This window comes from Aspergillus luchuensis, chromosome 8, assembly GCF_016861625.1.
Source record: "Aspergillus luchuensis IFO 4308 DNA, chromosome 8, nearly complete sequence".
NCBI lineage: Eukaryota > Fungi > Ascomycota > Eurotiomycetes > Eurotiales > Aspergillaceae > Aspergillus > Aspergillus luchuensis.
In genome coordinates, this window is record NC_054856.1 from 671061 (window position 1) to 693643 (window position 22583).

General features: G+C 50.2%; 9 protein-coding genes across 9 annotated transcripts; 5 read left to right on the top strand and 4 right to left on the bottom strand.

The window, feature by feature from the left end:
* Positions 1 to 209: 209 nt before the first annotated feature.
* Positions 210 to 2243, top strand: AKAW2_80235S (stromal membrane-associated protein; the record flags this gene model as incomplete). The annotated part of the gene is made up of 5 exons (XM_041681232.1): positions 210 to 318; positions 439 to 607; positions 668 to 712; positions 782 to 884; positions 942 to 2243. The coding sequence occupies 5 exons, from the start codon at positions 210 to 212 to the stop codon at positions 2241 to 2243; spliced, it is 1728 nt and encodes a 575-aa protein (XP_041548196.1).
* An 800-nt stretch (positions 2244 to 3043) lies between these two features.
* AKAW2_80236S (Zn(II)2Cys6 transcription factor) lies at positions 3044 to 5384 on the top strand (the record flags this gene model as incomplete). Its single annotated transcript, XM_041681235.1, has 3 exons — positions 3044 to 3511; positions 3579 to 4052; positions 4104 to 5384. 3 exons carry the CDS (start codon positions 3044 to 3046, stop codon positions 5382 to 5384), a joined length of 2223 nt encoding a protein of 740 aa, XP_041548197.1.
* An 826-nt stretch (positions 5385 to 6210) lies between these two features.
* RSC9 (putative chromatin remodeling complex subunit (Rsc9)) lies at positions 6211 to 8560 on the bottom strand (the record flags this gene model as incomplete). Its single annotated transcript, XM_041681236.1, has 3 exons — positions 6211 to 8066; positions 8126 to 8452; positions 8527 to 8560. The coding sequence occupies 3 exons, from the start codon at positions 8558 to 8560 to the stop codon at positions 6211 to 6213; spliced, it is 2217 nt and encodes a 738-aa protein (XP_041548198.1).
* A 1263-nt stretch (positions 8561 to 9823) lies between these two features.
* Positions 9824 to 11554, top strand: AKAW2_80238S (uncharacterized protein; the record flags this gene model as incomplete). The annotated part of the gene is made up of 5 exons (XM_041681237.1): positions 9824 to 10048; positions 10111 to 10248; positions 10297 to 10579; positions 10630 to 10962; positions 11028 to 11554. The coding sequence occupies 5 exons, from the start codon at positions 9824 to 9826 to the stop codon at positions 11552 to 11554; spliced, it is 1506 nt and encodes a 501-aa protein (XP_041548199.1).
* Positions 11555 to 13574: 2020 nt separating this feature from the next.
* AKAW2_80239S (fungal specific transcription factor domain-containing protein) lies at positions 13575 to 15595 on the top strand (the record flags this gene model as incomplete). The annotated part of the gene is made up of 6 exons (XM_041681238.1): positions 13575 to 13719; positions 13805 to 13819; positions 13900 to 14268; positions 14323 to 14582; positions 14643 to 14773; positions 14860 to 15595. The coding sequence occupies 6 exons, from the start codon at positions 13575 to 13577 to the stop codon at positions 15593 to 15595; spliced, it is 1656 nt and encodes a 551-aa protein (XP_041548200.1).
* Positions 15596 to 16987: 1392 nt separating this feature from the next.
* Positions 16988 to 17264, top strand: AKAW2_80240S (uncharacterized protein; the record flags this gene model as incomplete). The annotated part of the gene is made up of 2 exons (XM_041681239.1): positions 16988 to 17201; positions 17254 to 17264. The coding sequence occupies 2 exons, from the start codon at positions 16988 to 16990 to the stop codon at positions 17262 to 17264; spliced, it is 225 nt and encodes a 74-aa protein (XP_041548201.1).
* Positions 17265 to 17727: 463 nt separating this feature from the next.
* Positions 17728 to 19687, bottom strand: AKAW2_80241A (uncharacterized protein; the record flags this gene model as incomplete). The annotated part of the gene is made up of 7 exons (XM_041681240.1): positions 17728 to 17932; positions 18004 to 18272; positions 18320 to 18630; positions 18687 to 18717; positions 18776 to 19017; positions 19079 to 19293; positions 19353 to 19687. 7 exons carry the CDS (start codon positions 19685 to 19687, stop codon positions 17728 to 17730), a joined length of 1608 nt encoding a protein of 535 aa, XP_041548202.1.
* A 1323-nt stretch (positions 19688 to 21010) lies between these two features.
* On the bottom strand, positions 21011 to 21424 carry AKAW2_80242A (uncharacterized protein; the record flags this gene model as incomplete). Its single annotated transcript, XM_041681241.1, has 1 exon — positions 21011 to 21424. One exon carries the CDS (start codon positions 21422 to 21424, stop codon positions 21011 to 21013), a length of 414 nt encoding a protein of 137 aa, XP_041548203.1.
* A 360-nt stretch (positions 21425 to 21784) lies between these two features.
* Positions 21785 to 22432, bottom strand: AKAW2_80243A (FAD-binding oxidoreductase; the record flags this gene model as incomplete). Its single annotated transcript, XM_041681242.1, has 1 exon — positions 21785 to 22432. The coding sequence occupies one exon, from the start codon at positions 22430 to 22432 to the stop codon at positions 21785 to 21787; it is 648 nt and encodes a 215-aa protein (XP_041548204.1).
* Positions 22433 to 22583: the final 151 nt, after the last annotated feature.

The window sequence follows — 22583 nt, forward strand, 5'->3', positions numbered from 1 at the left end:
ATTGCTGGCACGTGCCGCTGGCCGGTCGGAGGTCAACCCACCGCCTACCCAAGTGTAATGCCTGAGGCCAATAAGACACCGCAACCCGCCACTTGGTGGCCCTTGACGTCTCTCTCCCCGTTTCAACTCCCCTTTATTATTGTCTCTCCTTTCTCTCCTCTCCGGCTGCATTCCCTGGTAGTTCGACCCGGACTGCGTCCCTAGCTGTGATGTCTCGACGTGCTACGCCGTCCCAGGCTGCTCAGAACCAGCAGATCATCAAGAGTCTGCTGAAACTCGAACAAAACAAGATATGTGCCGATTGCAAGCGCAATAAGCGTTAGTGACTCCCCGCGGATAACGCCCAACTTACGCCTGTTGTGTTTTGGCGTCACATATATCATTCAATGCGAATGCCCGGTGCATAATGCGATCGCTTGCTAATATTGTTTCGTTTAGATCCTCGGTGGGCATCATGGAACCTGGGAATCTTCATTTGTATCCGTTGCTCGGGCATTCATCGCGGCATGGGCACCCATATCAGTCGGGTGAAGTCGGTCGACCTTGACTCCTGGACGGACGAACAACTTCAGAGTGTTGTGAGATGGGGAAATGCTAGAGCCAACAAGTTAGTGTCTTCCTTTACAATTTGAGTGTCTGGGACTTCTAAGCTCATTGTCTATGGCAGATACTGGGAAGCGAAATTGGCACCCGGCCACGTCCCCTCGGAAGCGTAAGTGGATATCTCCCTCGCATACTGGTCAACTTGATGGCAGCGTGGCTAAGTGGATGGCGTGGACAGGAAAATTGAGAATTTCATCCGGACAAAGTACGAGTCTAAGCGATGGGTCATGGACGGCCCAATGCCCGATCCCAAGACCCTGGATATTGGCGACGACGATGTGGTAAGTTGTCCGAAGTTGTGTAACCTTATACGATGAGACTAACACATGTCGTCAAAGCCTCTCGCAGTGGTTCAGGAAAAAGCGAAGATTGAACGCTCTGCTTCTCAGCGTGTGGCTGCGTCCAGTCAACCCGCAGTCCATCGCCAGCAACAGTCCATCGATCTATTCGCCGACGACCCTATCGCCCCTCCGGCGCGTCCGAGCACGACAGAGCCCACCCCCAGGGCACCCCCTAAGCAACCACAGTCTGCTCCTGCTCCTAAGCCAGCGGCTCGTCCCGGGGACTCGCTACTTGGTTTGGACTTCTTCGGAAGCGCTCAGCCCGCCCCTACCAGCCGCCCAGCTAGTATGGCGTCGACCCCTACCGGTTCGACCGGGATGTCCAGGCCCGACTTGAAGCAATCGATTCTTTCGCTATACTCGAAGCCTCCGCCTGCTACGACGCAGCACGAGCGTACATCTTCATTTGGCGATCTGGCATCACCCGCGCCGAGTTCATCGGCCTCCAACATGGGTGGCCTGACCGATGCTTTCAGCGGACTGAGCATACCCTCGTCCACTTCCCCTCCGGCTCCTAAACCAGCTGAGAAACCCTCACCTTTCGCCAACCTGACGAACTTTGCCAGCATGAAGTCTACTCCAGCAGCTCCCAAGGTGTCTTCGCCCACTGCCTCAGTTGGTAGTGGGGGTGGTAGTCTCTTTGATAGTCTCACTTCTCCCACTGTCCCCCCGCCAAAGCCGCAGTCCCGGACCACATCAATCTCGTCGAACGGTTTTGACGCAGGATTCACCAGCTTTGCGTCTCCTCCGCCGCCGAAGCCTAACCCCCCTAAGTCGCCTTTGTCTGACGACTTGTTCGGGCTTTCTTCGCCGGCCCCGGCCGCCCCGGCTGCTGTCTCACCTTCGGCGTTCACATCTACCTCTCCACAGGAGTTGAAGTCTGCTTTCAACCTTAACCCAGCTCCCGCTCCGGCCCCGGCTTCGAGGCCCTCAGTGGCTAGCACCGCGTCCGTCGCTAGCGTTCTTCCTCCAACTACCATTGATCCCTGGGGAGGTAACGCCTGGAGCACTCCAGACCCTGCTCCCGCAGCACCTGCAGCACCTGCCGCTTCGGCTTCGATGATGAAGGTGCCGGATACCCTGACTGCCAATGACATTGGTGCGGGTTGGGGCGCTCCGGCTTTGTCGGCTAGTTCCAAGCCGGCCCCAACCGTCGCTGCCGATGAGGACTTTGGCGGATGGACCAGCGCGGCACCCATCTCGTCGACCACCACTACGACTACTACCACGAATGCTCCTTCCAAGCCGGCGGGCGGGTTTGGCGGAGCGGACGATCTATTTTCTAATGTTTGGGAGTAAAGGCTGTGCGCCATCTCGCTTTTGCCTTTTTGCACATATTTGGTGTTTATTGTCTATCTCTTAGACTTGAGCGGCAGGTTTCCAATGTCATTTCATTTCTATTCCGATCTCATTCGCTGTAACCGCTTCCTTCTTGCTTGTCTCCCCCTCTCTCTGCTTTGATGATGCCGTGCTTCTCTTTTGCTTTCCTTTCTCACGCATGCCTAGGGATGGACATTGGGTTCGGATTGTAAAATGGGTGGGGTTATGGGTCTATAGCTTAATGTAGTCATGCCATACGTGTCATGTATTCCCAATGCATCCTTGCATATCGACGACAGAGGTTTAGACTTGGGGGTGGATGGCTGTAGTTTGAGTTGACAAGTTGTAGATGTGCGGGCGCTCAGTCGATGCTGGCACCGGTAGCGCGTGGGTTACTCTGTCGGTATCGAAGTGCTCGCTCCTTCCTTACTTTCAGTATCACGTCTATTCTACTACCATATTCGCCGTATTATACGTCCCAGAGACAAGAACAGGTGTGTTGTAGATGTTAGGAAAGCGCAGAGCAGAAAGTGTGGGTCCTGAGGCCGCCACGGGCGATCCATCCATGGATTGGGGCCCAATAATAATCATCCATCCTACCTTCTTCGTTTTGCTCTCCGGCTTATCTCGTGTCACTCCGTAATGTCTACTTCCTCCGTTGATCAGTCTCTTCATCCAAGCTGGCCGATATGAGCCATGTTCAGCCCTTGTAAATCCCAACTAGCAGTCTATGATTTTCCATTTGGCCGGCCACTAGCACAAGATTGGCCCATATAATAATGAATCATCCCGAGCAGACAGCAGACGAAGCAGGCAACGCTCCGTCCGCACACTCCACCAACAAGCCTAAAGTGCGTCTGAGCTGTGAAACTTGCCGGCAGCGCAAAGTCAAATGCGACAAGCTGAACCCATGCACGAATTGCCAGCGTCTCGGAACGAGATGCGTCCCCGTTGAACGGGCACGTCTTCCGCGCGGCAGATCCGGCAGACCAGCAACGGAGCGACCAGGTGACCAGGATGCGAACCTGAAGGACCGTGTGGCGAAGCTGGAAACCATCATCCGTGAACTGGCTCGCGGGGGCAATCAGGCCTCCGCTCGCGCTATTCTAGCTGCTGCCGTCGATGAAGGCTCACAGGCTGGGTCGTCGGATGGGGAGCATGGCGATGACGATGACTCGCAGCCTGGTAGTGTTCGGACTCCGGATACGTATTTGGGGTCTTCGTTTTGGGCCAGTCTCTTGAATGAGGTGAGTCGATCACTAGGAACTTCTACACATATCCAACGATCTGGTTACTTAGTTAACTCCTGGACAGGTGCCGGATGTACATCCCAGTGAGCAGAGTGGTTCCAAGGAAGATCACCGTAATGCTGAGAACAGCAACCTAATCAACTACCGCCGACTTTTCTCCATGGCAAGCGGCAGTGACTCTGCAAAAAGCAATTCTCCGGCCCCCTCGCCTGCCCATCAACAGCTATGTTGTATATTCATGCAGAGGGTAGACCTGCTCTGCAAGATTCTCCACAGGCCCTCGGTGAAGGAATTCCTCGTGGATGGAAAGCCCTATTTGGACTACGAGCCAGGGCATCTGGCCCCGATTGCCCTCGCCTACTCTGTCTACTTCGCCGCCTCCTGTAGTCTTCACGACGAAGAGAGCATGCGCTGCTTCGGCATCCCCAAGTCATCCATGATAGCAAAGTACCAGAAAGAAGCCGAAGCAGCCCTCGCCCGCGCAGATTTTATCACCACCAATGACCTCACCGTCCTACAGGCTTATGTCCTCTTCCTCGTACGTCCCCCAATCCTGACCACTTCACACCCACTAAACCTTCCATTTTAGATCGCCCTCCGCTCCCAAGACCAAAGCCGTCGCATGTGGACAATGCTCAGCATGGCTCTGCGCATCGCGCAAGCCCTATCCCTTCACCTCCCCGACCCCCCGTTCCACGTAACCCCCTTCGAGCGAGAACTCCGGCGCCGCGTCTGGCTCGCCATTGGCTTTCTGGACATCCAAGCATCCATGGACCGCGCTTCCGAACCGATGATGCAAGCCGCCTGGCTAGAATCTCACCCGCCAGCAAACGTGAACGACATCGACATAAGCCCAACCATGACCTCAAATCCACCCGACTCCCCAGGCTTTACAGATATGACCTTCACAATGGTTACCCGCAAAGCACAATACGTAACCCGATCCCTCAACTTCTCTGACTTTATGGAACCCTCCATCAACACGCTCGCCATCCGCCAGCAACTCGTCCTCGAATTTCAACAATCTGTCTCAAAACTCCTCGCTCACGCCAACCCCGCAACCAACCCCCTCCATTGGCTCACAGCAGCCGTAGCAGAATGCACCCACGCGTCCATGCAACTCATCACCCTACGGCCTCTCCAACGCGCCCCAAACTTCACCCCGCCCCTCGTCCGTGGTGACCGTCTCCTCGAATTCGCAGTCAACGTGCTCACAGCCTCGTATCGTCTCCGCTCTGACCCCCGCTTCGCCACCTACCAATGGATCGAATTCGCTTTCCCGCCCTGGCATAGTCTCGCCGTTGCTTTGGCAGAACTCTGCGTCTGCGAGGACAAAGCCGTCATGGAACGCTTCTGGGAACCAGTCGAGTATACCTTCAGTCAGCTGGGACGAGTAATTGCCGATTCGCAACGCGGGATGCTATGGAAACCTATGGTTAAGTTAATGGATAGGGCAAAGGAAAGACGGACGCAATTACTTTCCACGTCTACTTCTACTCCAGCCGGCTCTGGCTCTGGTCCATCTTCATCCAACATTAATCCCGAATCAGCTATCAGCTCCGAGCAGTTCTCCCCGCTGGATTTATCTATCCAGCAACAACAGCAGCAGCAGGAGCAAGAGCAGCAACAGTCCGTGGCTATGCAATTAGACGCACAAGGCTTTATGCATGCACCCGAGAGTCACAGCGGTCTTGACGGCGCAGCTGCTGCAGCGGCAGTCGCTGCGTCTGCGTGGCCGAATGTCTGGGACGCGGTTGATTTCAGCTACGCGGGACCAGGACTGGGGAGTATGCAGATGGCGTGGGCGAATTACGAGAACTTTGTGGCAGATGTCTATGTCAATGTTGATGATCCGGAGATTATGCGGTAATCATGATCACCAATCTATCATACATTCTTATTCTCTATGCCGAAGGGAGTACGAATCGAAACATATGATGGTGGAATGGAACCCGAATCGTGCAAACAGCACACACATTTGGTCTAAGAAGGTCATTGTGGGGAACAACTAAATAGTCCCATCACCCCGTTACCTAACCTGGTAGCCTACCTAACCTACTACTCCGCCTATCATACATACACTCGTCGAATTTAGGCATGCAGCAGCAAGGACTGCGCGAGCGAAACGAGAATACTGTGAATGAAGCTCAAAGAAGAAAGAAAGAAAATCCCGGGATAACACAACAGTCCCATCACCAAATCCACCTTCACCGATCAATCAATCAATCAATCCTCCGCCACCCCGTTCCAGACGCCTAATTTATGTCAGATTGCCGATCAAAGCTCCCCTCTCACCACCGTTACAAAGAAACTAAAAATAAGATAAAGATCATATCACACTCCTCTCTCTCCAAAACGTCATGCCCTGACTAGTACCATACATAATGAACAGGAGTGGGAAAGGGAGGATTTATTGGAACTTAGTGTAACCCCTGACAGGGGAAAAGGGAAGTAATTTTGGAAATGAAAATGAGTTCACCACACCACCGCACGAAGGAAAAAGGAAGAAAAGAAGAAAAAGGGAAAAATTCCAGGGTATTTGTACAACAATATATCAAAGTAAAAATGGAATGAAACTCAGCAAATGCAATAGTTAGCCAGATGAAGATGGTGATAATGATGATGACGATGATAACATGAAAGTTCGTTCGTTGCTCGAGGCTCGCTGCTCGCTGCCCCATGTCACGTATTCATTTTCAATAGTAATCCTCTTTCTCTATTATCATAATCAACTCAGTGAGTTCCTTACGCAGCGACCGATTACGGTCCCACGTTTCCACGATCTTCGGCCGATGACTGAGGAATACGGCTTTCTTCCACGAGAGCCCATTGTATTTATGAGCCATGCCGGTGGGTAAGTTCCTGGCGATGTTGCGCAGGACCAACGCCGCCTTGTAGGCTACACCGAATGGTTCGCCTCTCTCATTGACTGGCGTATCCATGTAGAACCATTTGCGGACGATCCGCTCTTGAAGTACAGCGCGCTTGGAGACTGGGGGCTCTGCATCGGCAGGGCGCTCTTCGGGCAGGTGTGATGCCACATGGCCGGCTACCATGGCGGTGTTGTTGCTGGGGCCGGATGAGCGGAACCGGGTGCAGTTGTCCCAGAGGCACGTGTGGACCGGGGATTCGGCATTGTCCAGGTTGTAGTGGCCCGGTGTGTCCGTGGGCTTGAGCTCCATGTGGTCGGCGAAAACATGGTTGCGCAGGTCGGTGGGGGTGGTGAAAGCGCGCTGGCAGGTTTTGGAGGGCTTCGAGTTATCTGCCCATTTGCAGTATTGGTAGGGGAATCCCTGGAAGGTGTAGGCTGTTTCTAGCGGACGGATGCCCTTGATGATGAAGCGAGTCGCCGCGCCAGGCCCGTTGATGACCTGCGCTTGCGCATTTGTGAATGTCGTGCTGACGTTCTTGATGAATTCGGCGGCCGGGAGGACACCACCGCCCGGTACCCGGGGGTCTGCGAATCGACTCTGGTATGCCTGCCACAGGGCTATTTGGGTGATTTCGCACTCTGCATCCTCCACGAAGCAACAGCGCAACCAGCGTGAGCTACGCTCTGGCTCTTGTAGCTCCATTAGATCTTTCAGTAGCTCTGCTGGCACACGAGGGATCTCGGATGGCGGCGGTGCGACTTTCTCTTCCTGGAGAACTGTCTCTTTCTTGCTTGGACGCGCCTCGTGTGTTAGTAGGGCGATCATTCGCGGAACGAACACGCTTGGGAAGTCGAAGATGTCAAGCATGGTCTCGATGTTCTCACGCGAAAGCGTGTACTGGTACCAGAAGTCCAGCGCTCCGCTTAGGATGTCCTTGTCTAAGTCCAGAAGAGTATGGAAGTACATTTGTTGCAGAGCTTGTTTTGGCATGCGTTCCAGTGCTTGGTTACCCTCAGAATCGTTAATCTCAGTGGAGAAATGGGTGAGCGCCCAGAGCGCCCGAACGACGTGGGCACGATCTGGGGACTCGAGGCATTGAAGGAGGGAGATCCAAAGCGGATCCTCTGGGTCGGTCCTCAAGAACTTGGTAACCTCTTCCGCAATGTCTAACGCATCGTTCTTGATTTCATTGAGGCGAGGCTGGTTGGGAAGGTTGAGCAGGATGACCAAGAAGTCCCTCAAAAGTCCCTTCGCATAACGTGAGACATAAAAAGCGTTATCGGGGAGTAGAACCATATTCCGGAGAACCAGGGTAGCTTCCTTTACATTCCGTAGACGGTGGTTGAACTCGTACGTTTCGAGAGTATCATTAGGCAGAGTGACGGGAATTCTCTTGATCCTCTCGAGCAAATCGCGCGTTCCGTGTAGAGAGTTGAGGACATTAACACGCTCCATAGGATAGCGGTATTCATACTGGAGTTCCCATTTTACGCCCGTGCATATTATGGAGACATCAATGGCTTTCTCCATGAGAGTTTCGGCCAGCAAAGGGAACCCCTCGAACTTGAATTTGTCCCATCGCTGGTTGGAAATCTGAACAAGATGGTACAGAGCGAAATCGACCTCGTCTGATATACCAGATTGCAGGCCGTAGTGGGCGCGCTTATAGATATGGTCCGCTATAGCGTGTCAGTGGTATTATTGTCATAATCATGGGTTGCTGTAAAGGCCTACGCACACTTGGGGACCTCGAGGTATCTGAGGGGAAAGTAAGGATCATAGAAATCAGGTTGTTTAGCCACCTTGCCCGGCACGGTGAGAAAGAGGCCCGGCCTGTTGCCTGGCGTTGCTACTTCGCGTGTGTTCATAGGTACTTTCTGCTCTTTGCCGTCCCAGCCCTCCGTGGGTAAATGTGGATTGTTTGAGTTGGGCGCGGGGGAATTCGAATGCGTTTGTGACATCGAGCTTGGCTGAGGTGATTGATTTGAGTTGTGATGTGAGCGCCGAACCGGAGCAGTATCGGGAATGAATGGTTGATTGGCCTTGGGAGCCTGCCGCAAACCCTCTACGGACGGTTAGCACTGGTTGTTCAACAAAAACGGAAGTGACACTGGCAAAAACGAGAGTGGTAGCACTTACCTCGGAGGGAGGTGCGGGGGGTTTGGGAAGACATGTTGCTTTGACTTGAGCACGCCAAAAACCGATTGAGAGTATCGCTCCGCGACTTCGAAGGGGATAACCGGTTCTCCTAGGGCGCCCTGGAATACCTTTGAGAAAGACCAAGGTTGACCCAACGGACCCAGTCTACTGGTCAAGGGCACCTTCTGCAGAAGAAGCGCGAGACCTCGCTATTAAACGCGCCACAAAGAAGTTGGAGTCGAAAAGGCTCCGTTTCTCGAAAGCCGTTCTTCCTGTTCTTCTGGAATATCGTTCCGAATTCCCTTTCTCAGATGATCGGAGTATGTTGACGTGGAATCGAGAGTTCGTCGTGTTCCGGAGAGTTTGTTCGCCTGCTGTGTTCGAGGGATGTTTTCCGGTAACGGGCTGACAGCTGGGTCGCGATATGAAGCTATCGGAGAACTGCCTATTCGAAACCAAAGAGGATGCGACAACGGGACAACAACAGACGTTCGCGTGAGAAGCGCTCTGGAATATAATCAAAAAAGCCGCCGCGCGGATTATTGAGGAGTAGCAGCGACAGATATAACCCGAGGACAGGCGTCAATTCCTTTGTCAAAGGCCGGGGGAGAGAGGGCGCAGCGTAAATATGAAGACAAGCTGATCCTGCGATCGATCCGTCCGTCGTTCATCCGCAGGGCAAAAGTCCGCGCTGCTGCTCCTTCTGGCCTCAGGCGCGTGGCCGGAGTCTTGGTTGTTCCGGAATGCTCGTTTCCGGTCATGTTTGCTTGGTTTGTCTGGTTTTGGCAGGATGAGTAATCCTCATCACATGGAGTGCCTGAATTACCACCACATATATCAGGCACCAACTATACCGGGAGATCAGGGTTCGTCGATCATCATGGCTTGCATTGGTCTATCTCACTTCCTCTTCCTTATTCTGACCTCTAACCGATGCCTAGTAGCTTCTGTAGCTTCTAGATAAGAAAAATAATTCTCTCTGCCAAAGCAGCGCATTCGAGATCCGACACACTACTATTTGCTGTCTATTCTAGTTCATTTTTTATATCTCTCTATTGCTTGGTATCTGATACTGTGGTTGACTGTAAAGCGGATGTGTATTATCCGTGTTGGCAATACTAGGCTTAGCCTCCAGTCACCTGCTCTATACTTCCAAGCACCATGTCATTTCCTTGTCTCCTAGTGCCCCTCATCGGCTCCTTCATAACACTCACCATAGTTTGACTATCATAATAGTCTTTATATATTCCATTAACATTAACATAACTTGTCCCTCCATATCCACATCACAGTCCGCATGATGCAAAGCCGGGCCCAACAACCTCCCGATCCAACCGTTCTCACTCGTCTATCATTAGCCAAGTTCTCCCATACAACTACATCGCTTACCCACAGAGGCCCGCTCAACTGGAGTCATATTATGGGCAACGGAGATATGACCGCTATATTTGAGAGGCGCACGATGACAAGCTTCACCCCAGACAGAGTACTATTGAAGGTCCTCCGTGTCCATGAAAGCTTGGTAATAGTCATGTTGGAAATAGGAGCAGAGGAAAGCCAGATGCTAATTGAAGTGGTTTTCAGGAAGAGATTGACCTCACTCACTTCATTATCGAAGCTGAAAGTATAACCCAGTCGAGTCAACACGCAGTATCCAAGCCAAGATTCGCAGTGGTCGTGAAGCCACCATGCCTTGCAGTGAAATATCCACGGGGAAATACGGTACGAAAAGAGGCTATATGTTTTGACTCAAAACCAACACCATCATAGGTCCGCCGATTTCAAATCAAGTTCACCTTTGATTCCGACTACTACACCGCTTTGTCTATTCTCAGAGAATTAGGGTGTCCAGTCTCAGAGCCTAGTGTCGGAAGTATGCGCAAATTGACCTCGTCACAATGGAACTCGGGTTCGATCGAAGGGACATCTATGAGCAGAGGACCTCCATATAGCTTGAGTAGTATGCCAGGTCCATCCGAGCCTGTGGGTGCTTCTAGTCTCCAACGCTCATCGACCACCGGTGCATCAGGTTCGTCATCTAGCGTTACAGCTTGTGGGTTTTCCGTAGCCATTGGCACAGTACTGTATATCTGACCGCAGCAGGCAACTCGTTACCATCTACGTCATGGAGCACTGCTCAAACAAGTGATACGACCTGTGCTAAAGGGACCAAAGATCAAGCTTTCCTCGCAACAGCACAGACACCATTCCAGTATGCCCCAGCCGTCGGCCAGAAGGACGTGACAAGCTCCGACATAATCACATCGCGGCCCTTCACCTCGTCAGCTGCTGAACGTCTTCTCAAACCAGAAATAAACATACCACCACGGAGAGTTCTTCCATGGTCGAGTACTTCCAAGAGAGCCAATACCATGACAAAAGCACCACCCACTGTCCCATACGCGACAGTCACTAGTGGTACCTCATCGAACATAGGTACGGAGGCTAGATATAAACTTCGTCACATCTATACGTGCACTAACAATTCATGAGAGCAACAGATACAATCGAAAAATCTCAAATACCTACTAAACCACCACAAGTTGCCCGTTCAAACCAGCTGGGCATGCAAACGCAAACACGACCAGCCACTTCAGGCGAAAGTACTACCATGCCTCGCCTACGACTACTCCCACCAAAACTACCTAACGCCAAAAACGACAGACAACAGCCTCATCCAGAGTCAGGACCAAACATATCAGCTCACACAGGACCTCATAAGCAACCTCCATGCCTAAAAGCAGTCAATCCGCCAGTTGTTCCATCTTATCCATCTATCAAATGCAATCTACAAGCCGAGAGAACCGAAGCGAGCAAACTATCGACAGGGAAGCAAGGAGAGGCGCAACAAGCAAAGATTATGGATGCTCTAACGACAGCAGATCTTTCTTCATATATATCCAACCCCACCGAAGAGCGTATGGCTAGTTTAGAAACGTGGATCTGCAATCAGCTCGAAGACGAAGGGTTCCTCGAGCTTTGTCGGGATGTAGAAGGAATATGGCAGAGGATTGCGTTCGGGAGATAAGATATGGGTTTAATAATTAGTATATTGTTTTGTTGCTTAACTGTATATTATGTAGCATAAGAGATTGAGATTGATGAATTCTATACGTACCTATACGTGTCAGAACACCTAGCATGACTCGGGATTTTCTCTTCTGAGTGCCGCCGCTTTAGTGAGGGTACTCAGGGCCTTCTCAGTAAGTAATATACATCGAATCACCGCTCACTGAGGACTCACCCAGAAACTTACTGAGCGTCCACTGAGCCGTCACCTCCTTCCCGGCTTACTCGCATGCCCTCTTTTTTATGCGGCCTGTTGAACGGTCCACATAGGCATTTCTCGAGTCTACTCATTCCTCGCTATATCCGGCCCCCCCCCCTCCCCCCCAAAAATAGTAAAAAAAATAAATAAAGAAGAGGAAAACCAAGTGACGCGAGTAACCTTTCAGCCTAGTGTGGCGATTTCCTTGGGGTACGCAAACAAAATGTCGATGATGGATCATCGATTTGCTCGGGTAATGGCTTGGATCGAAGGTAGTATAAAAGGCCAGCCACTTCCTCAGCTGGAAGCGGCATTTTTATTTCTTTCCGTCTACAAGTCAATTGCTTCTTCTGTGTATCTCTTCATATCTGGTTTATAGCTTCTCTCATCCGCGATTTTACAGCGTGCCCAAAAAATGGCTATAGGCCCAAAGAAGGATCATTCTCGACGTGAGGATGCCCATAAGCAAAAACGCCATGAACAACGTTTGACAAGTGGATCTAATGCAACCGCACATAGATAACAGGACTCTGAGCGTAGAAAGCATAAACGCATTGGCGAACTCAAGCAGCTACAGGCCGGATACGTCAAAGTGTTCCAAGAATGAGTGTTGAGTGGATGCAAACAATTCTTCAGCTTACCCAATCTCACTTCAATGTCAGATTCCTAGTGGGAGATGGACTTAAGCCGCCTGGCTATGAGATAAAGGAGGGCTGCCCAGCACCCGACATTGTGCTTATCAAGCAATTTATCCGTTGGTATATCCGTTCGACTGAAGGAGTAGGAAGGCTCAGCGAGAAGAAAAGAGGGACTGTACAGACCACTGTAGCGTGTGTTGGGGGCATTCATTCCTCCGGCAAAGCATAGAAAGGTTGTGCCAATTTTTCTCATGCGGCTTTTATTATTGCCAGCTATCCGGAGGATGCTTCAATCCATGACAGACGCTTGAACCTGGGGAAAGTGATCGAAGGTAGGTTGCCAATCGGACTCGACTTCCGCTTCATATAGACTTACATATCCCCTAGCCAGACACGGCTCTGCTCCTGTTTCAGAGATCTATGCACACAAAACTGACCAGACATATCCCGAACACTATCAAGCACACTGTTCATCGACTGATACGGTTCGAGACGTCCTTAATGAAAGAGAATATTCTTCCCAAAAAAACAGACTACTTCCAAGGCCATCGTCAATTCCGGGAATTGGGGACTGCCTGATGCCCTACCCGCCGATGTTGAGGAAGCGATCTTAGCATCTACCAAGTTAGTTGCAATGCGGTCTCACACCCAAGAGTTCATTGAGAAGGGGGATTTTGACGCGGTTGAATATAAACGTCTAGAATATAAGAAGGCGCTTGTTCGCCTTCGCATCTCCAAACTACACGAGTATCAGGCTCACTGGGTTCGAGAAGTTCGGTGGGCCAGCCAGGCATTTTCAAGGCAGCAACATGCTAACGTGGACAAAACATAGCCGGCGTGGAGCACAGCCGCGAGTGCGACACTTTTCCCAATTTGATGCGGTTGGTGGTTGAATAAGCTTCAAGGAGTGGTGGCTACGGCGGATGATCCGCGGTTCAGTGGTTGATTACGTCAAGATACTAACTATACCCTTACTAAGCTTGAACCCGGTGCCTAGTTAACTAGTTAGTACCTGATTTCTCTCTCTGCTCGCAACCGCCCCCTCATAGGATGCCCCTTTCCACAAGGTATCCGTCAATGCTCGATGCGAACATTGCGAACAATCTGGCCATACCCTAATTGGTATCTACGGAATAGGCAGAATGCAGCTGTCCTGGAAGCCAGGATATTCTCTCTCCAATAGGCCCGTAAAAAGGTCAGCAGCCCGTAGGACCAATAGGGGTCGGATGGGAAACGCAGATGGACCTCAGCAATTCGTGTTCGTTGCAGAACATCCTATGAGAGATCGTAAGACCATACATTTTCAACCAGCCATCATTTATCCACCTTACGGAGCGCCTGTTGAACCTATTACTAATTACGTTGCAAAAAGACCCCGAACCTGATGGTATTGTCCTGTCCTTTGTCTGGCTTCTAAAGACCAATAGAAAACTACGGTTCTTGGCTAACATAAAAATATTTCTCAAGTCAATGTTTCCGAGGAAGCCAGCCTCTCCGTAGAGACGCCATTCAAGGTCTCGGGTGATGCATCGCCAACAACTAGAGCTGCCGATTCCCCCGGCCCCGAGACCGATTCTAGGACAGCTGAATTACAGCCGCATCGCGATAACAGTGAAGAAGACCAAGGCCAAACCCCATGTTCATCTACTCCGACAGATGACAGACAGCTACAATTAGCTGACGGAGACGCCTTCTATGAATGGTCGAGTCAAGTCGCTACTACTATAGAGTCAAGTCCCATGACAGCTTCAGAATTCCCCAACACTACTACATCTATGCCACCGAGCGTACTGTACAATAGCATCTGGCAGCGGTTTGGGCCTGTCCTTCAGAGATGTTCGCTTATTCTGCTCCCAGTCGCTCTTGTCATTGCTCACTAACAAGTCATAGACAATATGGAATTCTGCACGATCCCATTAACGTTCGACTTACAGATGAATCCGTTTCGATACCGCAAAACCATCGTTCCGGAACCTATGTTTCTGGTACATGCGGTGATGGCTTTAGCGGGCCATCATGTTAAGAGCCCATCAACCGATGACCATCGCTATACAGCATTGAAACTCCTCCGCGAGAGCCTCAACGCATCCGGTAATGTGGAAGATGGCTCCTCCGTGCTTGATGCGATTATGATCTTATTTTCCTTCGACGTTAGTTTGCACCTTTATCTTTGTTTTTCGGACCTATTCCAAGTTGATAACGAAGATTAGGAAACTCAATCCACCCTTGGATACTGGAGTACACATCTTAAGGGAGCCTATGGCCTCATCGAAGCGTGCGGGGGCATCGAAGCATGGACCACGTCCGCTCGAGCAGACGCTCAAATAGGATTGCTGTTGTGGTATATAACCGCCCCCCGCCCCCCACCCCCACCCAACCAAACTTTATAGGCAAAATCAGCCCGGCCCTTCCAGCTAAACTATTTAGGTGGGATGCCATCACCAGTCTCTTATCCCGGGAAGACTGCGTGTTCCCGTACGCATACGTCGAAGCCATCTTATCGAACCCCGATGATCGGAAGTGGAATTTCTTTGACCTCTGCGGGTGCCCACACAGCGTGGTCACGCTGCTCATGCAAGTTGTGCGTCTGAGTGCCGAAAAGCGCCAATCGTCGTCCATGCGGTACGTGACCTTCGACACCACGATGATTGCCCAGATCGAGCAAGCGCTCGAGTCCTGGCATCACATCTCCCCTGCCGCGCTTGCCTTCGGTAGTAGCGAAGAGGACATCCAGAAAGACCAAGATTGTATGCACTGCTCGGAGGCGTGGAGACACGGCCTGCTTCTCTACATTTACCGCGTTTTCCGATGGAAGCCGGGAAGTCCGATTCCAGCGCATGTTGTCCGTTGGGCCCGGGTTGTTGTGGACCATGTGGTAGCGTGTCGTGACGAGAGCATGGTCGCCCGGCAAGCGTTGCTGCCGCTCTTCTTCGCGGGCTGCGAACTACGCGATCGATCGATACGGAAGAAGATCGTGCAGTTCTGCTCGGTGTGGAATGACCGGACGCGGTATCAGATGTTTGGGAGCACCATTCCGTTGCTTGAAGAAGTATGGGCGGAGCAGGAGGCGAAGGGATTTGAGAACGTGTGGTGGGGTCACATCGTGGATCGAAAACACACCGTGTCTTGTTATCCGTTGCAAATGCGGCTATGCTTTGGATGATTCAAACCAAAAGTCAATATGCATTGGCGGTCAGCTTTACATAAAGGTGGATTTGGGCTGGGCTGCTGGCTTACAGAGATCCCAATTATCTTTATCAGCACGAGTCATGAGGGTAGATGTTCTTTTCTTCCGGTCACGATGGCCGGGTAGTTGAGCAAGTTCCACTGGCTCCAGAACTGTGCTGTCCCATGCTTGATGCAAAACCAAGACCAGCAGTACATAGAATCGCGTCAAATGTAGCGCCTGTAAGGCACAAAGCATTAAAAGGTAACATGTATTCAACTGGGAATAAGTGGCCCAAGGTGCGCTGCACTTCAGGAGGTTATGAAGGGTCATGTGATGAGTCACATGACAATGCAATGTTAGGACCCTTACAGCATTCTGCCGCGGAAAGTCGGATGTGGTAGTATCTCTATTCGGCAAGTAGCCAATTTGGGTAATGATATTCATACTAGGTAGTCTATCTTGGAATAGAGCATCCATGGCTCTCAATAATAGCTCCTACCCGGGGCGGCATCGTCGTAGAGAGATGCTCTAGATGCCTTAGATAGGAGGGATACTATAGGAAGGGATATATACACGTAATTACTATATCTCCAATTTGTTACGGTGCGATCAAATGTACCCAGCTTACTCGTACAGAGTAGCATACAACCGTGCCCGGGCTAAAATATGGTCTATATCCTAACCTGCATAATGTAGTCATTGACAGTTGTCAACAAATATCAGTATCATTCATGTGCACTGATGGTAGCATTTATAAGTAAATGAATTTAGGACCTGGATACTCGAACCTTCCCCTACTGAATTAGTTCTCTTGCGCATAACCAACAGTTTATGACCGTCAGGACCGGTGGCTGAATCATCTGGAGCTTCCTAACTAACTACTTAATTCCGGTAATCGGTCATTTTGGTTGACAAATGTACTCTGTGCACTATGAGAAATCCAACTTTATCATTCTTCAACTAAAGACCTCAGTCTAGAGACTTCAGTATGGCAACATCCACGTACAATGTTCTCATCACCGGCTCCAATAGAGGTCAGGACCTTTCGTCAGAGAACATTTACTATTCTAGAGCCCTACTAGCGGTCCCTCAAGTCTCAACCCTGTCAATTGACTCTCGATCTAGGCATTGGCCACGCTCTATCGGCCAAGTATCTCCTCCGCCCACATCACATCGCAGCCCCAACGGATAGCCAACAACCAGCCCTTCAGGATCAGCATCGTACCATCCATATCTGCACAATGAAGCTTCAGTTTTTCTCCGCTGTCATAATTTTCCTTGGCCAAGTCAGGCCTATAGCAGCAATGGCCCCCGCTCCTTCTGTTGAACGACTCCGTGAGCTCTTCAGTCCCTGGGAGACAGGCGACGGTCTAGACTTCATCGACAATGTTCTTGCTCCGGATTGCAGATTTGTGGTGCGTGGCAGCCATCGCTACGCTGACGTATATGACCGAGAAGGCATCAAAGCCGTGGAAATGGAAGTTCTACCAAATGTTTCAGGTCCCGGAAACCATTGCGATCGGATGGATTTTTCGGGCTGCGGAAGGGGACTGGGTATCCATTTCAGTGGCTTCGAAGAACGGATCTCTACTGCTGAATGGTAAGCGGGCTATGTCCACTAGGTTAATATCGTCTACTGACACTTTGCACAGGAAAACCATAAACAGACCTATCTATGGGCGACAAAGTGGGACGGGGAGCATATAGTGGAGGTTGAGGAGTATGCGGACTTCGAGTTGCTTGCAAATGCTGTTCGGGACAACCTAGAAGAAAGAAGAGCAAGGGACGAACTCTAGTAGTGAGTCCTAGGCTGCGGCATATCTGCAAATGCGCTCCGCAAATTTGCGGATCGGGGATATTGTTGAGTTCCACGAATGATCCACGGCCACGTTAGGGTAGTAATAGAGAGACTAAGCGCGCATCTTATTCATTCCAGATATTGGTCTTTATTCTAATAATGAGTATGCACCCTTCCTAAACCAAATGATTATCCAGATTAAACAGAATCGTGCTGTGCCAGACCGTCATATAATCCCTTCTCGTGATATCCGATGAAAAGCACATTCGGATATAGACAAACTGTTCTTGGACCGGTCAAGATACCCACAGAAGCCAGGCATAGACGATCAATCCACTTTCGCGTCTTTGTCGATGGTCTCATTGCTGGGTTGATCAATCAGGCCACAAGGAGAATGTTTATGAGGAAGACTCGCAGCTCGCGAACGGGAATTTTGTATGAACCGCGTGTTTAACCTCGGCCCCGTGAATACGTGTCGTTGCCAGAGGTACCAAGCCAAGACCATATAGGCAGTAGTGATAAATATGACAACACTGGAGGACACAAGTGTCAGTTTTCTGAGCTCAACAGATCTAATGCGGCTTTGAGAAGGGAAACATCTTACCTGACCCAATTCATGTTGGCAGCAGTGACTGGCCGAATTATTGGAAAGCAAGCCACAATGTTCAGAAAACAAACCCACACACAGCTAGTGATGTTGACAAATGATCCCCATCTTCCAAGATGGAAATGACGTCTAGGAAGAACGCTAGAACGTCCCCTCCACACAGCAATTCCTTGTGGAATGACATACGAGGTCATCATAAAAACGATATTGGCGCTGACCATTGAAGCAAAAGCAGTACTTGATCGCAAAAATATTAATCCGTAGAGCTAACGAAGTTAGCTTCAATGCTTTGATATACATTATGTACCTTTACCGTAGCGAAAATTGCCGTCAGACAGGCAGCGTTCATAGGCATTTTGTGCTTTGGGTGGACCTGTGCTAGCCATGTTGATAAAGGATAGCAATTGTCCCTGGATGCGGCCCAAATTTGACGACTTGAACCTGTGATATTGGCGGCTGCGCACCCAAAGAGGCATATTGCAAAAGCTGCCAAGAGTAAAATAGTCGTGAATTCGCTTTCCGTAGCTTGGAGATAAATCTCGACCAAGCTGATCCCGCTTGGAGGATTGACAACTCTTTCAATGTCGGTTATCACATACATACATGCAACCGCAAAGGGCCATGCTGTAGATGTTAGATTTGTATATCAAAAGCCACCACTACGATATGGGGTACTTTACTAGTGACCAGCCCGATAATTACTGGATATATCTTTTGACTGTCAGCACAAAATTACAGGGTAATGATGCAGGTAACGTGGAAACCTTACCATGACCTTGGGTGCATTGATGGACGGAGAAGGGATCTCTTCGGCCATATGAGCACCAGCATCGGTACCCATAAAGCCATAAGTATTATTCAATAAGCATAAAACAAAGAGAAAGCTTTTGTCATATGACCTATTAAAACTTGTTGTATCTGTAAAAACCCATACGCTGGACTGGTAATTTGGAGCGGCGCATACAAGGATGACCAGGATAGTGATGAGGAGTGTTGATACCGAAAAGTAAACTTGAATCATTTGAAACACGGTTAGCAAATAGTTGACACTGGGGATAATCCTTCTACCCACGAAGATATTTATTAAGTGCTGGGAGGAACCGTGTGGCATATATGTTGAGTAGGGCAGCTAGCCAGATGATTGCAACATAGCAAAACCACTGATGCGAAGGGCGGAGAGTGTACTCTTTGACACAAATCTGCAATATAGCCAATATTGTGGCCGCAACAAAGTTGCATACGCTAGCGAGACCTAGCCACCAGCCGCACGTACTGATACAAGCCGACCTATCCACGTCAGGCAGAATGATCGAGTAGAACACGGCACAACAATCGATTGCGCTTACATGTATGACGCAAAAGGCGCCCATTCTGGACTCGCAACTTTGTACGACCAATAATATTGTGCTCCAGAGTTTGGAAAAGCCGAAACGAGCTCCGCCATTCCTAGTGAAACAACGAAGTTCATTAGAGCAGCGATGACCAGAGTCCATATAGTTCCCGATGAGGAGGATTGGGCCAAGCTAGCACCGATAGCACTCCCGAATCCATTCCACGTAGCTGTCAGCGCAAAGCCTAGCGAGAAAAGTGACAATAGTGAAAACCGCCTGGGCATTGCCGGTGCATACCCCTGGGCCTCGAGTTCACGATCGTCGACGTCGATCTGTTCGTACATTGCCATCTAACGGGGAATAAGTGATAGGGATCAGGTGTCGTAAACAGCTAAAAATTAGGACTGGATCCGATCCGCTACTGCGAGCTGACCAAGCTCTAGGACGAAACTTTTGTGTTGTTGCGAAAGCCCAAATCACGATTCACACTTGTGAAGGCGGCGTGGGCGACAAAGGTGCAGTAGTCATCACGAGGGGGTGCCACTGGAAATTACCAAACAATAATATGGTTTCGGGGTGACGTATTTAGGGAATCAAGCATTCTAGGTTGATTGTACATAGTACTTTGAAGGTGAGAGACTAACTATGAGTGGAGTCAGAGTCAGGGGACTTACTTGCACGCTAAGTCAAATAGGGCCATTACCCGATCAGGATTGGTTTCCCAAAATGGTTAGGCTGGATTATCCGTGGATACCTATTCCAAGGTCTTCCGCCAGTAATTTCTACGGTGATAGTAGGCTTGAATAGTTTCTTCACACAGAACAAGCTGCACGCCATGCGGCTTATTCTTCGTCAAGGCATACCTAACTTTCTTGAGGTTAGTGTCTTACAATTTTATTTACAAAGCGTTTCTCGAGTGGAAAGACATATAATCACATGCCATGTCTAATCAACTAATCCTTCCAAACCATGCAAGTAGATCCGTTTATATCTAGTTAGTGAATTGATACTTTCCCCAGCTGGGTGCAAGGTACAGGGTTTAATTAAAGAACTGAAATGAGCCAAGCTGCTGGATAGAGTAAGGCTGTTAACACGGACTAATGCAGTGTCGGCATCAGAGAGTTCATGAAATTTATATAGAGAAAGCGGAGACGCAATGAGTAAGAACATCTCTGCAAGCACAATTGACTGTCAGTCCCTTGCAAGGAGTAGTTAAACAACTGAAACAATATGTCTTCGAATATGCTTTCAAGTTGGATCGAGGGTCATAAGCTCCAAGCACCAACCATGCAAGATGCGCCGGCATTCTTTCGAAATATCGAAGAGAAACTCGACGTTCGAAGGGCCAAACATTCTTTTTAGAGTGATACCTGGAAAGTCAGGAATGCACTGGACTTCTCCTCCAATGATACTCTTTCTTTAGGTACTAGTGGCGTCCTGCGCACCCAGTTCCTTCAGGAACTTTCCCGCCATCCTGCGGTAAATTTTGCCTCTGGAGGAGCCCGCTCACTACCGGACGGAAGGTATATCTATCTAGAGAAGGTCGAGCAGGAAATTGCAAGCTTTCACCGTGCTGAATGTAGCCTCATTCTTGGATCAGGGTTTGAAGCCAATGTGGTCATTTACACATCTATACCACAGGCGGGCGATTTTCTCCTCTACGATCAATTGGTTCACGCCAGTGTCCACGATGGGATGCAAAAAGGCCGTGCAGACAAGATATCCTTCACCAACATCATCACAGGGTCGGGGTCTGACTTGTTGCTAGCCTTTTCATCTCTTTTCAGTTCCGCTTTGAAGATGGCAGCAATATCGCGGGCCCATTGCCTGCACCTTACATCGTGTTCAGTGGAGTGCCAGAATACCTCCGCGGCTGCATTGAAGTGATAGCCGCGACTGTGGAAAGCCATATCTGTGTTAGATGCCTTGGTGGCCACAACGGTTGGATCAAATAGATCAAATTGCAGTACGCTCCTCGCAGAGTCAGGGACCCTTTCTGTGAGATCTTTATATGACTCGAGGAGCCTTTGCACGAATTCTTCGCGGATGGGAAGGTTGAAAACGCAGCCCTTCATGGTCCCGCGCATGCCTTTTTGGAATTAGAAGATGTTATTGATCCCTGGATAGTCCATCATCTTCATATCTTCCACAATTGGACATAGATCAAAAAGTTCCTTAAGAGCAATATCGCCGGACTTTTTGTCGTTTAGCCATACCACCGGGACAATTACGAGAACTGGACCTCCCTCCGGAGGCGATCTTGCGAGAGCGAATCCTCCTGCCCCGGCACCTCCTTTCAATGTGCCCTGTGCGCCGAATAATCTATTGAGCACCGCGATGACCTGATTTAACTGTGATACAGGGAAGACCAAAGTACCCGCGTAGGCCTGTCCACCCTCTGCGCCGGCGATGCGTTTCGATACCGGGCCTGTGCCATAAGCATGACCCTAGTACGTGAATGATACTGCGACACCAAAGTTGTGTCCTGCTCCCCGAAGAGCCCAGAACAATTGTGCATTCTGTTCTTCACTGACGGTCAAGAGCTTCCCATCTGCTGTCACGAGCCCCAGGGCGATCAGGTTGTCAATCGTGAGACCTAATTTCCCGCTCAACCACCTATACCCGCCCCCAAGAGTCAAGCCGCCGATCCCGGTGTCGCTGACTGTGCCGCCAACTGTCGCCAGGCCCGCAGAAAACCCCGCTTCATCGACGTGACCCCAATTAGCTCCGCCCCCTGCTATCAAATGATCTTTCGTCTTGTCCACCTTAACTTGCGTGAACCGCGTTGAGGAACCGAGGTCGATGAGGAGGCCACCATCGGTGGAGCTCGACCCGGCAGTGGAATGACCACCACCTCGGACCGCCAGGTCGATAGACTTCTGTGTGGCATAATGGACAGCTATGGAGATAGCGTCTATACTTTCTGATATGAGGACAGCTCCTGCAGGCTTCACCGCCGCCATAGACCACCGCTCGATACACCTTGCGTACTTAGCTGGGTCTGACTCCCTGGTGATTAATTGGTGTCCCGTAGATGAGAGTCGGGAGTTCAGTTCCTGCAGAGCCAATGGCGAGAGCTTGTCCTTGGCAGCCATCCTAGTTCAATTTCTCATTGACTTCATGTTTTATCCATGCCTAGTATCGTGATGATCGAACGATTCCGTAGGAAAGGACAAAAGGAACACAATTGAAGACCAGAATCACCGCGATCGTGAAGAACGACGACACTTCGCCGCCTATCTTCCC